Here is a 16,002-nt window from a genome sequence, read left to right as displayed (position 1 = left end):
ACTAAACTTTAGAAAAATATCAAGCATTGAATCAATTGATATAAATTTATAATCCTGCCCATCTTTTGCTACTTTGAGCCCGTACTACTAGTTTGGTCTGGCTACGGGCCTGGTTACGATTTAAATGTCTTATTAGCTCAGCATTATTGTTATTGTTCTTCTGAATAGATTTTTACGCTAGGCCAAACATGACGAATTTTCGATTACATCAAGGCAAACATGGCGATTGTTAGAATAAGTCTGAATAAGGTATAATGTACTAAAATAAGTAAGGCATCGCATAAGTACTGAAAGGGTTAAATTTTAACTATGATGGTTTAAATTATACTCACGTGATGTGACATGACATACAGCTTGATTAGTTGATGCGTTGTAGTGTTGATTGTAAAACGGGCTTTTAGAAAAAGAAAACAAACCACAAATTTATTTGCTTTGTTTCCAGCCGGGGAAGTACCCAGTAAAAAAAGTACATTAATTGAATACAAAAATTTTCAATGTTATTCATGGAAATATTTATTACGTTTAAAAGATAACTGAGGTATGTTTCATGTAAAACAATTTACTTGGTAATATTCATATTTTATTTGTATATTATTTGTGTGCTCGGATAAATAGTTTTAAGGTTAATTCTTGTGTTTATTTGAAAAATTATTAAAAAATGGAAACAATTTTTAATCGTCGTCCAGTAATTTCGCTTAATATTATGGATAATTTTGATTATGCGTCACAACATGAACTTGGTAAGTTTTACATTGGGTAGAAAAAAGAATTTTGCTTATCAATTACACTTTCAGTTTTGAAAATATTATTTTTTGATTAGATATTATATTAGAAATTAATATTAATAGGCAAACATTATCAATGCTATCAATAATATAAGTCGAACTTTTTATATAAAACAATGAAAACATTTGTTTTTAGTTTAGGGCAACACAAAAATATACAATGTTTATCAGAGTGATAAATTCTGTTATTCCCCCCAAACTCGTTAATATATTAAATAAATTTATATGCTTTTTAGAGAATTCACGAACGTTATAATCCTCCTTGATCAAATTTGGAATGTTTGCTTATTTTCACAAAATACATAACGATTGTCAGCGATTTCAGCTAAGAAAATCTCTCTAGTTGGAAGAACAATGTATGAAAAAAATGGTATCATAACTGATAAATTGCTTTGAAATTTTAGTCTTATCATAATTAGCAAGGAAAGGTTATTTCCAGGAAGCAATTTTAATAAATATCAATTTAATAATTAAAAAAAAAATTTTTTAATTTTTTTTCTATGAGTCACTCATACACGACTATTGTAAAAGCTTGAGGCGGCGTTTAATTTAAAATATCAAAAATGTATCGGAGCGCCTCATCCACTTCACATACTTATTAATTTTTTGATTCATTCTTGATTAACTTATCTAACCATGCGTTGTTATCCAAACTTAGGGCGTATGCAAAATTTCAGCTCACTCGGTTCACGGTAACTGCTTCAAAATTGAGTTGCAAGATTCCACCCGGATAAACATATATGAATACATACATTCCAAGTTAAATAAAAGCTTGTAAAAATTGATTATCTCCGAACATTTCCGGAGATATCCTGCCTATAAAAACTCTTATATTATTTACAAAGTGAACCATGTCTTAGATTTTTACTTTTTATCTTTATTAGAGGTATATAACCCAGCACGCCACTGTACGAGGGTAGGAATATGTGCGCCCGGTGAGCCTCATTAACAGTAGAGGCACTGGAGGAAAACAAAATTTCAATCAATTTCTTTTTATAATGCTCTGTAAAAAATTCCAGTCAATTTCCTATTATTATGAATTATCGAACCATGGCAAATTAAAATTTTCGATTCATTACTATTTCAATCAATTCCAAATTTTCAAACGGATCCTAAATCTATAGGGTTGGTAACATTTTTCCGAAAAGATTTTATTAAAAAAAAAAAAGAAAAAATCGTAGAACCTCGATAAAAAATTTGTTTATTCAATTTTCATGATAACTTTTTTTGTGCCATCGGATAAAATCCGTTTTAAAGTATGGTTCTCAAAATACCTGCTTAACAGGGAGCAAATTTAAAATCCAATGAATTAGCATGGATCATATGAAACATGAAACAGACAGATTAACACGTACGAATATGATTTTCATAATATTTTAGTTAAAATTATCTTAGTAGATATTTTTTATTAAAATTGCAAATAAAAATGAGAAAAAGAAAATTCTTTAAGAAAATCGTAATAATCCGAAAATTTTTAAAAAATACATTTTTAGGAAAACCCAGTTTAAAACTAATTTAAATATGTTGAAAAAAGAAGCAGCATAAATCTCTCAGGAATCTATAAAATCCAATGAACTGACAACTAGTTAAAACAATAGTGCGTATATTTAACATCGCTCTTGAAACCGGCTGGCTTTCAGTTCCTGGGATGATTTCTATCCTTTTGTATGCATAATGCATATATTTTCAAAAAGGCGCATAAAACATAGAAATGAATCCGATTTTGATTGATTTTTGGGTCAAAATTATCTCAATCAATTATTGTTATTAAAATTGGAATCAAAAAATATTTTTCCCAAGAGGTTCCCAGCCCTTAAGAAAATGGTAAAAATTGACTATATTTGTTTTTATAAATTTCACAAAAATTTCGTTTCAGGCTATTCAACATTTTCAAAATTTAAACGAAAGGGATTGAATGGGACAAAATTTTAGATTTTAATTTTAAATTCACTCCCATTGAGACAAACTTATTTAAAATTTTCAATTTTAATGAATGGAACTCAATCAAAATTAATCTAATTTTTTTGGCGTTATCCCCATTCACTGTCCTGAAATTAATGGAAAATTCAGTTTTGACAAAAATTTTACAATCTGATCTAGCTTTATCTAAGACAAAGACCTTTATACTGCAGAAAATGATGCATTTAAGGTTGTAATTCTAAAGTACCATATGATTTTTTTCGTGTGTAGAACAAATCCATATTGATTAGAAAGAACTATTTTTTCTGCTGAAAAATCATAGAAGAGAAAAAAGCAGACTTCTTTATCAATACCAAGTTTTCATCAAAATTAGGTTTTTTTAATCACTTGTATCTCAAATACAGTGTTAGTGTAATTTAGGAAAAAATGTCACAACATTAAAAATGTTTAGAATAGCCCAAAATATAAGGTTCAATTGCTTTTTCCTCAAATTTTAAAATTTTTCAGCAGAATTAGATTGATTTAACTTCTATTAATAGGTGCTCTCGCTCGTGGCATGACGAAAGCAACCATTCTAATAAATATGACTTTGTTCTAGACACACATACAACATTTTGAGCTGAATCCCATAAAAAAACATATTGTACTAGAATTGCAATCTTTAATTTTCCTAAGTCAAAACTGAATTTTCCATTAATTTCATGAAAATGAATGGGAAACAAATTTTCTTAAAACAAATAATTTGCTTAAAATATTAATTTTTGTTTATTAATTTTAGATTTACCAAATCTAATGGAGATTTTACCTAGCCCTCCTGAAAGCGAATCGCAAGACTCCGACAACAGATATTGTGATTTATCATCTCCAGAAGCGATGGGTTTTTCGAATTACAGAAAAGGTTTAATTTTTTATTTTATATTATTTTTTTATCTTTGGGAATATTTATACGAATCGAGTATTCGACCGAGAACCATGTGTTAATATTTGATTCTGGTAAATTTTAACCAACATCGTAAATAATTTCTTAACAGAGAATAATTCATAGATGGTTACAATGCTTTTATAGTTATTATTTCGGGACTCAATGGTTTTAACTCCGACAATATATGTAGTTTTTAATTTTTTTACTTCAAGTGTGTCCATCAATTCGATTATTACACTTAACAAGTGAAAACAAACTATTGACTGAGTTAATTGTTGAAATACCATATATAGACTGTAATGATTACGCAAGTTGGAAAATGTTTGTCTGAGTGTACTCAAAAATGTTATATACGTGAGCGCTTGTGATTTTTCGATTTAGGCCCATCCGGCGGGGCAGAAGTTCCCTACTCTCGGACACCATGTTGTCTTTATTAAACATTTAAAAAAAACTAATGGACTTTATATTTTGGACAATTCTAAGCATTTTTTGATCCTGTACATTTTTTACTTAACCTCACCGTTTTCGAGATATAAGCATTTGAAAAAAAAAAATTGCGGATTTTTTCCGAAAACTAGTTGTTGACGAAAATAAAGATTTTTTGCTTAGCATCAATATTTCAAGCGTTACAAACTTGTGACTAAACTTAATATACCTTGCATATTACATATATGCATGGTATAAAAAGGAAATAATAATAATTAGCTAAGTTGTAGAAAATGAATTTTCCTAGATCATTTTATAAATCTAATATTTACCGAAATGTTAAGATTTTAGGGGGGGACTTTCATCCATCTGATAACCATATGAGACATATTTTTTAAGAAATTTTATTGATTAATCAACACGGCTTTGATAACTTGCCTATTGAAAAGTGTTCATGGCTATTTTTAAATAAATCAAATTTAATCAAATTTTTGCAGTCTATACCATTATTTTCATACATAATAAAATTTCATAAGAAATATGTCTCATGTGGTTGTCATATGGGTGAAGGTCGACCTTATACCGTCTCTAAGACTATTATTAAGTAGTAAAATGCAAATGTTTATCATAAAAGAGTTGTAGATTTCTCATACGACTATATTTTCTGTAAGATTTTAAAGCGAGGCATAAATTTTAATTATCCGCGTAAATGACTGAAAATTTGTAAGACATTTTCTCTAAATAACAAAAAAAAAAAAAAAAACTTGTTATTTGGGTAAAATTTTTCTGTTATTCGATTTGCTAATCTAATTATCAATTCGAGTAGATATTTAAATTGAAGCGGTGGATTTTTTCGAAGTATTGTTTTTTTATAAAAATGCTAACTTTTTTATGAAATTCGATAAAATCCGCTGAGTCCTCATTTGTCTTACTGCGTTCAAAGCTAACAAATTAATTATTATTAGATGAACCACAACTGGTTATCACAGAACAACCAGTGGAAAAATTTCGTTTCCGTTATAAATCGGAAATGGCCGGGACACATGGATGTCTTAACGGGAAAAATTCAGACAAGTCTGTAAAAGTTACTTATCCGACCGTTGAGGTATGTTCATATATTTTATTTAATATTTCAGTTGATAAATTTTTCTTGTTTATTTAACTTATAGCTTCGAAATTATTCAAAACCGGCAATTGTACGCTGTAGTTTGTATACAGCACCAACAAAAGACGGGCACGAGCAATTTCCTCATCCGCATCGATTAATGCGAGAAGATGATCCGGATCCTCATGACATCGAAGTGGGCCCCGATTTAGGATTTGAAGCGGTGTAAGAAATAAAATTTATTTAGTCATTTTTGATATCTCATAATCAGGGGTAGGGTTTGAAATTTCGAAATTTGGATAACTTATGATCAAAATAGGTATTGATATCCGCAGGAAGTTAAAATAGGAGAGTACAAATATTTAACGCTTGAACAATTCAATCGTCTGAGAATTGAATCCTTCATAGGAACTATTAGTGTTACTGCTGCATGTATTGCCTCAACTTACTGACTGTCTACCTGAAATCATACTGCGAGACGGTCTCGTCTAGTATAGACTACCAACAGAATTAGACTTGAGTGAATCAGTAGGAAAGCGGATCCTTAGAGAGTTGAAGAACACTGGAAAATTTATAGTAAAAATAATTAAAATTCTGGTAAATAATACTATGCTGTTTCGTTATTTTTACCCTGCAAGATTTTTATTTTATTTTTTCCTTCAGAATTATTCAAAATTTAGTAAAAAGTTATGTATTTTAATTTATAGAAAATCTAGATGAATTAAAAACGAGTACAATCTTTTGTCAACTCCTCTTGTTAACTCCTCGAGTTAAACTACAGTGACTATTCGTTCTGAGGCTCAACTCAAGGAGCGATTCAGTAGTGACATCTTTCAATTAAATTGCTCGAGGATTCAATCGTTCAAGGCTAGGATAGATTCCGATCCTAAGTATACGTGATCAATTTAAATACGTTAAGAGTTCTACTACGATTCAATCCTTGCTAGATCAATGTATGTTCTCATCGTCATGGAAATTATAGATAAACCGAAATGTTACCTCAAATTTAAAGTTAAGAAAGAATTTTCAGATCTCTACCCCTGGTCATAAGTGATTTTAAAAATACCAAATTTTGTTTAATTAGTTTTTCTAATATGGGAATCATTCACACCGCCCGTAAGTTTATTAACGATGAATTAACCAAGAAAAAAACACGAATGTATAGAGAAAAGAGAAGGTTGGGACCAAAGCAAGAATTAAAAACGCATGATAAAGTTGCTGTAAGTATCTATTTTATATGTTTTTAAATATAAGATATGGAAATCAGAAAATCTAAGAAATATCTGATTTCTGATATTTTATCTCGCTTAACATATACCTTGGCTAACCTGACTGGCTTCCTTCGGCCTGAGATCGCATATAGCTCTAATAAAAATATATTCACTATACCTGAATAATAATAAATAACACCTCAATACTATTCAAATAGCTGTTCACAATTTTAGATATATGGTGGGAATAAATTCATTTGAATAGTAAGACCTAATGTAATAGGAGTTAAATTCAAATTCAGACACCGATGACGCTAGTTTCATGATTTTTTTTCTCCCAAAAAATGCGCAACGTGTCAAAAGAAGTTTTAACTTCAATAAATTTGTTTAGAAATATATTAATTATTGCTTAAAAAATGGGAATAAATAAAGAGAAAATATAATTCACTAACCGTTAAACAAAACATTATGTAAAAATTCGATTGTTTTACACAGATATGTCTCAAATAATCATTAATTTTTTTTTTTTTTTAATGTAAGAAGTTTGTATGATACCCTCTTTAATACAGAGTAAATTGTTCACCTTCACCCTGTCTTATGAAATTTCAACAAAAAAAAATTTTTTTTTTTTAAATATATCTTTTAATAAATTATAGCTCATGTGTTATTCTGATGTATGAGCCATATTATTGTTTAGTCCAGTGTACTTACATAAATCGTAGAGGTGTGACCCAAAAGTTTTGACACTAGATTTTTTTATTTAATCATTCGATAGGGGCTTGTTTGGAGACCTTAAATCTGATTTTGCGTATTCGGGAAATTAACCCTTTCGCCGCCATCTTGGAAAATGACTTTTTTTTACGTTTTGGCCTATATCTTGCGTTGCTAGTCATTCAAATTTGATGTCGTTGAACTGGCCTGCGTCTGTCTTCAAACCTTTTTATGTCAAAGTACACGCTACGATTGATACCAAAAAAGTTATTCGTGTTCAAAGTCAAAACTTTTTCGTGAGTTTCTTTTGTAACAGTTTGCGTTTTTAACCTAATTTGCGCCTTTATGAGTAAAAAGTGGTGTTTACGAAAAAATGTTTCAAACAAAAGTTGTTTATTTTTTATAAGGAACATTTTTTACATTTAAATTTTCGTTCTATCTCTAACCATTTAAAAGATGGGTTCTATCAAAGACCCAATAGACCTATGTTGCTCATTTACGAACTTGATCTCACTTTTTACGTCCTTAGCATGCTGTAAAAATTTCACCTAGATATCTCTTGAAGAAGAAGATGCACTATTAAAAAACTATTTGCAAAATACTGTTACAAAAAGAGACTCACGAAAAAAATAGTGTAGCGTGTACTTTGATGAAAAGGGTTTGAAGATAAAACGCAGGCTAGTCCAACGACATCAAAATCATCAAATTTGAATGAATAGAAATAAGATATAGGTCAAAACGTAGAAAAAGTCATTTTCCAAGATGGAGGCGAAAATTTTAACTTCCCGAATACGCAAAATCAGATTTAAGGTCTTCAAACAATCCCCTATCGAATGAATAAATAAAAAAATCTAGTGTCAAAACTTTTGGGTCAATCCGTAAGTGCACTTGAATATGTTAAGTTTCATTCAAATCCATTCATTAGTTTTTGCGTAAAAGTGTTACAAACAAACATCCTTACTTTCACATTTATAATAAATAGGGATAGGGATAGTTGAAAATCGAGAAGTCAGGAAATTTTGAAAGTTGATTCTTGTGGCCATCGTGATACGTGATGATTATTGTTGATAATTTTTTGTAGATTAAAAATGAAATTGAAGAAGAAACTAAGCGAATAAATTTAAATACTGTTACCTTATGCTTTGAGGCATTTGAACGAAGACTTGATGGATCTTTATATTCAATATGTGATAAAGTTTTTTCAGATCCAATAAATAATTCAAGTAAGTACGTTTTAAGTAAAAAATGACTATAAATTGATTAGAAAAATTAGCAGATTAAAAATTTTTAACTTTGGCTATATGAATTTCGAATTAATTATTTAGATTTGCCCGAAAAACTTTTTTATTCGTTCTGGGAGAGAGCCTACCGTACCCTATTGAATTCGCCACTGAAAACCACGCACTGTATCTCTAATTAATTATTTGTTAATTACTAAATTATCTAACGATACCTCAACGCCAAATTATAAAAAAAAAACGCAATTCAAAAGTTATTCGAATGTTCTTTCCTACAAGAAAAGAAGAAAAAACATGCGCTTTTCGGTAATATTTTGCCAGTAACCCAAACTATTTGATAAAACGTCTTTAAATCTATTCCTAACACTAAAATTTAATGTAATATTTATGATATATTTTAGAAAGTGCCATGACGGGCGAATTAAAAATCTGCAGAATGGATAAAGCAGTGAGCCCTTGTTCCGGCGGCGAAGAAATATTTATGTTTGTTGAGAAAGTGGTAAAAAAGAATATAGAAGTTAGATTTTTTGAAATTAATAATGAGACCGAAGAAATCACATGGACGGGTAAAGGAATTTTTAATGATTTGGATGTGCATCATCAGTACGCGATTGCATTAAGAACGCCACCATATCGTGACCAAAATATAAACAAACAAGTACTAGTTTATGTAGAGTTATTTCGACCTTCGGATGGCGACCGAAGTGAACCACGTGCGTTTCGGTATAAACCTAATGAAAAATCTGGAGTTGGTAAAAAACGAAGATTTAATGACGAAATTATTCCTACCACAATAGAATCGGGTGATTTATCAGGTGAGTTTTTTTCAGGGAATTTTTGTCTTATTCTTATTTAAATTCCAGAGAGAGAACAAATCATTATGAGTTTACGTTCTTAAATTTTCTTAATGTGTAATAAACGATAATTAAATTGATATTCCAGGAAATTTATTGGATGGTAAAGATTGCGTTCAAGCTATTGAAGAAATGTCACAAGGAGTAAATTCATCTGAATTTCAAAAGTTTTTGGATATTTTTGAAAAGGATTTACCAGAATATAGGTATTTGGTTAAAGAGTACAGTTCCTCCGCTCCGGTGACAAAAAATGCTACAAACAACTTAATAAAGTGTTTAACCAAATAGTGCATTGCTCATAATAAGAGGATACCCGTTGTTGATAGAATGCTTGAAAAGGGCAAAATGAAGTATCTGCGACCATTCGAATCTATCTGAATATAACTTCTTCGTAGTTTTTTTTTGTCATTGAGAGAGCTATTATAAACAAAATATTATCCATAGTTCGTTTGTGAATCTTAAGATAAACAATTTATCAAATGTTCTCCCCTTTTTTTTAATACAATATATAAAAATTTCAGTGGGTCCTTAACATCATCTTCTACAGAATTAACACCAGATGGACATCATCGACGTTACACTGATAATTTAATGTCTAAAAAAATACCAAAAATATATAAACTTAGGGGCGGATACGAAGAAGTAAAAGAAAGTAATGAAGTTTACAACCAGTTAATAGATAGTTTAAAAGATGCAGTTATTGAAAGTAATCCGAAATTGAAAAAAAATACTCAAAGTATTTTGAGGTGTAAGCTGAATTCCACAGGCGATAAGTAAGTAGAAATAATAATATGCTTAACAGAGGCGTGGAAGAATCGAGTGTCGAAATTTTATAAAAATATTCGGAGTGCTTAAAAATGACCCAGAGATATACAGGCTGCTCCTCTAAAAGATCTGTGCAATACACTACCAGGTATATAACATCTCAAAATAAATCGTTTTAGCTAAACTTGCCTCTGTACCAAGTTGCTTCGTTTGAGAGCTAGGCGGTCTTAAAGTATAATTAGGTATGCTGACATCGTTTTATAGGACAAGAAAATAGATTTTACTAATGCCCCTTTCATTCTAAATAAAAATATAAGTAATGCGTTTGAATAATTTAAACATTTCCGTATTAATCAATATCTGTTTTGAAGAAATATACACGTTTAGGCGCATCGAATCCAAGATACCTAACATTCTAGGCTTGCATTTTACCAACTTACTATGTGATCATGAGATATGAATTCTCAATGTTATCAAAATTTGTACAAAAATTTGCCCCAGAACGATCTTTTTGCCGGCTTTTTTGGAAAATGTTGAAATATTTTGAAAAAAGGCGATTTTTTGTTAAAATCATTGATTCGCTATATAACTTCAACTTCTCGACCCTGTTTCTTTATCCGTTCTCTTCTTATAAGAAATTGAAATTTTGAAATTTTGAAATTAAAATTTTTTTTTTTCGAAAACGGTGGTGGGAGCGGGGGTGGACTATAATAATAGTATGAAAAGGTAGTTTTTTTGTACTATTTATGATATTTTTTTCGAATTTGTATGAATAATAGAAACGGATCTATAAATGTTTGTTTTTGAAAATTGATGGACCTCCGCTGATAATTGAGTCGGTTTACAGCGACCAAAATGAATCCCCTCAAGTCGAAGTATCTACGAAATATCAAAAAATCAAATTTTTGTATTAACTTATTTGGTAATAATTACAGAATTAACATTGGAGGTATTTTTAAAACAAATAAATTTAATATTTTTATACAAAAATTAAAAAAAAAATTAATTATTAACTAAAAATGTTTTAATTAATTCTTGAAATATGCCCCAAATGTTAATTCTTCAATTACTGCAAGGCAAGTTAATAATATGCACAGGGTTCATTTTGGTCACTAACCTCCTCAATTGTTAGCGGCGGTTCCACAATTTTCAAAAACAAACAGTTATAGACCCGTTTCTAATATTAAAATCAATTCGAAAAAAATATCATAAATAATACATAAAAAGTGCTACTTTTCATACTCTTATTATAACCAACCTCCACTCTCACCGTTTTACGAGAAAAAATTTTGTCAATTTCAAAAATTCAATTGCTTATAAGTAGAGAACGGATAAAGATAAAGGATCAAAACTTAGCTCAAAGTACGCATTTTTGAATTATCTTCAACTCTCCCATTTTATCAGCAAAAATCAATAATTTTTTCCCAAAAAATCGTCTTTCTTCAAAATTTTTCAAAAAAAGCCCAAAAGATTGTTCCGGGGCAAATTTTTGTGAAACTTCTGTTTCTGATTTTTGTTTTTGATAACATTACGAACCCATCCTCCATGATCATTATTAAGGGTGTACCTCAAAAAATTTGGGCTCCAAATAGGGGGGCTGAACTAACTAATGTGTGTAGAATGCTTTAAGGAAAGGAAATGTGTGCATTTCTTTACTATCTGATATTTTGATGTACTTATAAAGTGCCTAAAATAATATTCATATTAAATAGATATATCGATGAAGAAAAAGAAATCAAAGAAATCGAGAAAAATGCATACAAAAAAGTGATCATACGTTTAAAAGATGCGATGAAGGCAAATCATCCAAATTTAAAAAATTTGGCTTTAACTGTCTTTAAATTAAGATTGGATCCTACAGGTGACAAGTAAGTAAATATGATTATTGAAAAAATTAATTCTTAAATACCCTTTTTACAGAAATTGTATAATATCTGACCTTCGAAGACCAGAGGTTTCTGATATAATTTATTTGCAAAAATTTTCATAATTACAAAAATAGTTTTAAAACTTATATTAATATTATTAATCTTTGCTAAAACAAAACCGTGGTTTTAAAGTTACTTGTAAATAAAAATTTGTAGCGTAGGAGCTGTGTTAGCAAATCAAACTTCCTCAGAGATGGAAAAATTAACACATTTTTCTTAAAATCGAATATTGCATTTTTCAATCTTAGATTTTTATTGCGAAAACTAAGCGTCATGATAAAAAATCACAAGAGTACTTGTTTAAAACTGATCAAAAATAAAAATTATTTTGTAATTGGCGCAAAACCCATTTCCTGCGGAAATTCGCTAAAAACTAGTTAGGACAGTAAAAATACAATTTAACTTCGCACTAAATTATCTAACCAAGTTTAAAAAAAATATGATTTAGAATCATTTACTGAGTGTAAAATAACAAAATGCTAACAGATTCTGGTTTCATCTTAAAAAAAAATTTTGGCCGATATCTCGGAGACTATGCACTTGAGAGCAAAAGTCATAAAGACCATTAATGTAAAGAATAAATTTTGCATCATTTGTTTCCCATATATTTTTTGTAAAACTTATCGCTTACGATTTATGGCCTATTTTTAATAAACAGGTTTTTCTATCTCAGCCGATAACACTTATAATATTAGATTAATCAATAAAATGCACCTATCCATTTTTAAAGATCAATTTATTCTCAACTTTTATTTGAAACTTTTTTATTTAATGTCCATATTTTTCGAGTTATAAAAAAAACTTTTTCCTATTTCAGTGTATTAAGCATGGCAATTAAAATGAACCTGGAAAACGATGTTTACTACCTAATACAATTGTTAGAAGAAGTTGATGATGGATTTTTAGTTAATTTCGCTAATAATGTTGGAGAGACAGCTCTCCATAGAGCTGTTGAACTCGGCAAAGAAAATATTGTCAGGTCATTAATGAAAATTAATGCAAATCCAAATTGTCCAGACGCCAAAGGTGATACGGTATTTCATACTGCATTAAAAAGCCAGCAAAATGCTAAGAAAATATATGACATCGTAAAGATGTTATGCAACTATAATTCTTTAGATTTTGATTTGGAGAATGATGGTAATTATTGCACTTTGAGTGTTTTAAAGGTCACCATATACTGTAAACTATTTCTTAATCGAAATTTTGTCATGCAATTCAATATAAATTAGCGAATACATTCCTCTAAAACAAAAGTAATAATCTCGAACTATTAAGAAGCAGATTGGCAAAATTTCGACAGTCAAAATAGTCTACACTGAGAGATCAATTACTTAAAATTATTGTTAAATAAAATTTAAATTTGACCTGTATTTTATAGATGGTTTGACGGCGGTTCATCTGGCTGTGAGATCAAATAATTTAGCGGTTACTTCATTATTGATTGAAAAAGGTGCAGATGTAAATCACATATCTTCACATGATGGAGATAGTGCGTTGCACATGGCTGTGACAAATAATAATATAGATATTGTAAAATATTTATTAGAATTTTCAAAAATCAATATAAATCAACAAAACTTTGGAGGTTATACTGCTTTACATAAGGCGGTTGCAGAAGAAAATGCAGATATTTGTAAAATACTCCGCGTCTATAACGTAAGGGAAAAACTTTTTTTATTTCAACGTTTTGCGAAATAACTTATAAAATATATAATTTCTAGGCGGATCCAAATATCCCAAATAACGATATGTGTGTTGAAATCAAACAAGAAAATGATGAAGACGAAGAAGATGAAGAGGAAGATCCAGAAGGAGGGATAACTTCTGTACAATTGGCGTTACATAACAAATATGTAAGTTCCTAATTTTAATTAATTTTTTTAATAATAAAATAGTTCGGCTTTGTAGAAATAGTTCGGGAATTAAGTCAATTGATCGATCAATTTTACATTGTGGATCAATTTTTGCAATTAAAATTGTTTGTTAAAATGAGTTTTGTCTATGAAGGGTGGAGGTAAGGAGGACAATCTTAAATAGGGATTAAAGAAAAAGTGTGCAACTGAAAACAGAAAATAAGAGTTTTAGAATTGACCAGAATGGCGCTTGTGTAGCAAAAGATGTTTAATGTGAACTTCTCTATCCTTCTCAAACAACTTATTTAGTTCATTATCTAACCCTCATTACGATGTGAACTTCTCTATCCTTCTCTAACAATTTGTGTAGATCTTAAACTTGTTTAGAAACTTGCACTTTTGCTACTGCAGCGCAAATTTTCTGCTTTTCGCGGACACTGTTATATATATACAGAGATGATTTTCTTTACTTCTATCTTCCATAGTTTTGCTTACGAGTAAATCGCTAATGTGTATTTTATACCCAATTTATAGCGATTTTTGTTTTTTCTCACAGCTTTTAGATATTTTAAAACAAGAACCTCAAATGTATTTCCATGAAGATGATGATATAAAAATGGAAATTAAAGAGGAAGAAATAGAAATGGTGGAAACTAAGCCGGATGTATTATATACAGAAGATTTGGCAGTTATTTGTGATGGATCCGATTTATGGGAAAAGTTAGCTGAATTTTTCGGTTGCCAAGATTTTGTAGATGTTTTTAGAAATACATCAAGCCCTACAAGGGCAATTATAAATTATAAAAAGGTTTGAAAAAAATATCTACGATTATAATAATAAATTTAATATATTTTTTAATTTTAGGTTGATGTTACTTTAGATGTTGTAAGACAATTTCAAGTTTTTTTGGCGGATCCAGTAGAAGGGTCGAAACTCGATGAAATTATTGGTCGGTTAACAATTTAAATTTTTTATTATTGGTAATTATAATATTTTTATAATTTTTATTTTTAAAGATAATGTTTTAGACAAAAATTTAAATATTAAAAAAAAAAATAAATAAATTTTCAAATTATTTAATTATTAGTACCTTTACAAAATTTCAAAAGTTATGGTCATTAAAATAAATTCCTTGGTACGCTCAAGTTTTATTTAAATTCTTCGTTTTTGTAATAATTTTTAATATAATTACTTCTAAAAACTTCTAAATGTCATTTTTTTTTTTAAATAAGTGTAATGTCACGAGGAATTGGACGGATTTCTGTAGTAACGGAATTCGTCTCGAATATTTCAAGAATCTAATTTTTGATTGTTTATTTTAGACAAAATAATTTTGAGTTTAATTTTTAATGTGATTGAAAAACAAGTTGAAAAATTTTTTTTTTATAATGCACTTATGTTACAAGTCGTAAAAGAAAAATAACGTTTATTTTAAAAATTTAGAATATTTATTGTTAAAATTGTACCTGTAAAAAATTGAACAAGAAAATGTGCTTCAATTCTCCCAAAAATTGAGAAATTGCTAGATAAAAAATTGCCTTAAAATCGATGACGTAACATTTGCATTTCGAAACCTGATTTTACCGTGTTATTTACTGCAATTGTCGAAAAAGAAATTAAGTTTGACCGAGAATGTATGAGCACCGAGGCAGTTTTAAACGAGAAGCTTGATTTTTTTATATGAAGTTGAACTAAGCCTAAATCAATTCTGAAAACTTTAGGAGGGATGGGGGTTGCTCGATTATTTAAATAAATAAATGACTTCAAAAGTAGGCACATTTAACATTAGTTGTTTTATGGTAAATCGGTAGATGGATGATATGTTTTCATAGATTTCTCCAAAACTAGTCGGTAGAAATTAAAAATAAACTATTTAAAGTTAAACCTTAATAAATTATTGAAAACACAAAAAAAAAAACGTTGTGCCCGATTTATTAAGGAGGTATGGTCAGGGTTGTGGGGACACAAATTTAAAAAAAATATATATTTTCAATGTTTTGATGGTGAATTATGTTATAGCTTGGCAATATAAGACGAAAAGTAAGAATAAAAATTTTCGATGTCTGGAGTAATTTTCAAAATATCGAAAATTGAAAATTTTGTTTTATTAGGTATAAATAATTTCAACCCTAAATCTAAAATTGCCTTGGTACTCGTACTACCTTAAAGTAAAAATAAATATGTGGTGCTAAATGTTGAGTCGAGTGAGAAATATTGTCTCGCCCAAGCATAAGCCATTGAATTCGTCAATGTAATAGTAGTAATTCGTTATATCGCAGT

At 29.2% G+C, this 16,002-nt stretch overlaps 1 protein-coding gene across 4 annotated transcripts; it reads left to right on the top strand.

The window, feature by feature from the left end:
- Positions 1-434: 434 nt before the first annotated feature.
- LOC123291592 (nuclear factor NF-kappa-B p100 subunit) lies at positions 435-15,066 on the top strand. Of its 4 annotated transcripts, none has more exons than XM_044871929.1 (16): positions 455-538; positions 616-740; positions 3,484-3,603; positions 5,019-5,158; positions 5,223-5,383; positions 6,243-6,378; positions 8,162-8,303; positions 8,720-9,133; positions 9,261-9,378; positions 9,694-9,945; positions 11,650-11,805; positions 12,683-13,005; positions 13,247-13,524; positions 13,590-13,721; positions 14,278-14,529; positions 14,587-14,708. In XM_044871929.1, exons 2-16 carry the CDS (start codon positions 659-661, stop codon positions 14,686-14,688), a joined length of 2,808 nt encoding a protein of 935 aa, XP_044727864.1. In that variant the 5' UTR covers positions 455-538; positions 616-658; the 3' UTR covers positions 14,689-14,708. The 4 variants fall into 4 exon arrangements, with proteins under 4 accessions (XP_044727865.1, XP_044727864.1, XP_044727863.1 ...); XM_044871928.1 differs by lacking the exon at positions 455-538 and adding an exon at positions 15,045-15,066 and having other exon boundaries at positions 545-740; positions 14,587-14,702; XM_044871930.1 differs by lacking the exon at positions 616-740 and having other exon boundaries at positions 435-538.
- The last annotated feature ends 936 nt before the right edge of the window (positions 15,067-16,002 follow it).

This window comes from Chrysoperla carnea, chromosome 2 (genome assembly GCF_905475395.1).
Source record: "Chrysoperla carnea chromosome 2, inChrCarn1.1, whole genome shotgun sequence".
Lineage (NCBI taxonomy): Eukaryota > Metazoa > Arthropoda > Insecta > Neuroptera > Chrysopidae > Chrysoperla > Chrysoperla carnea.
This window is presented reverse-complemented; position numbering and strand designations above follow the sequence as displayed.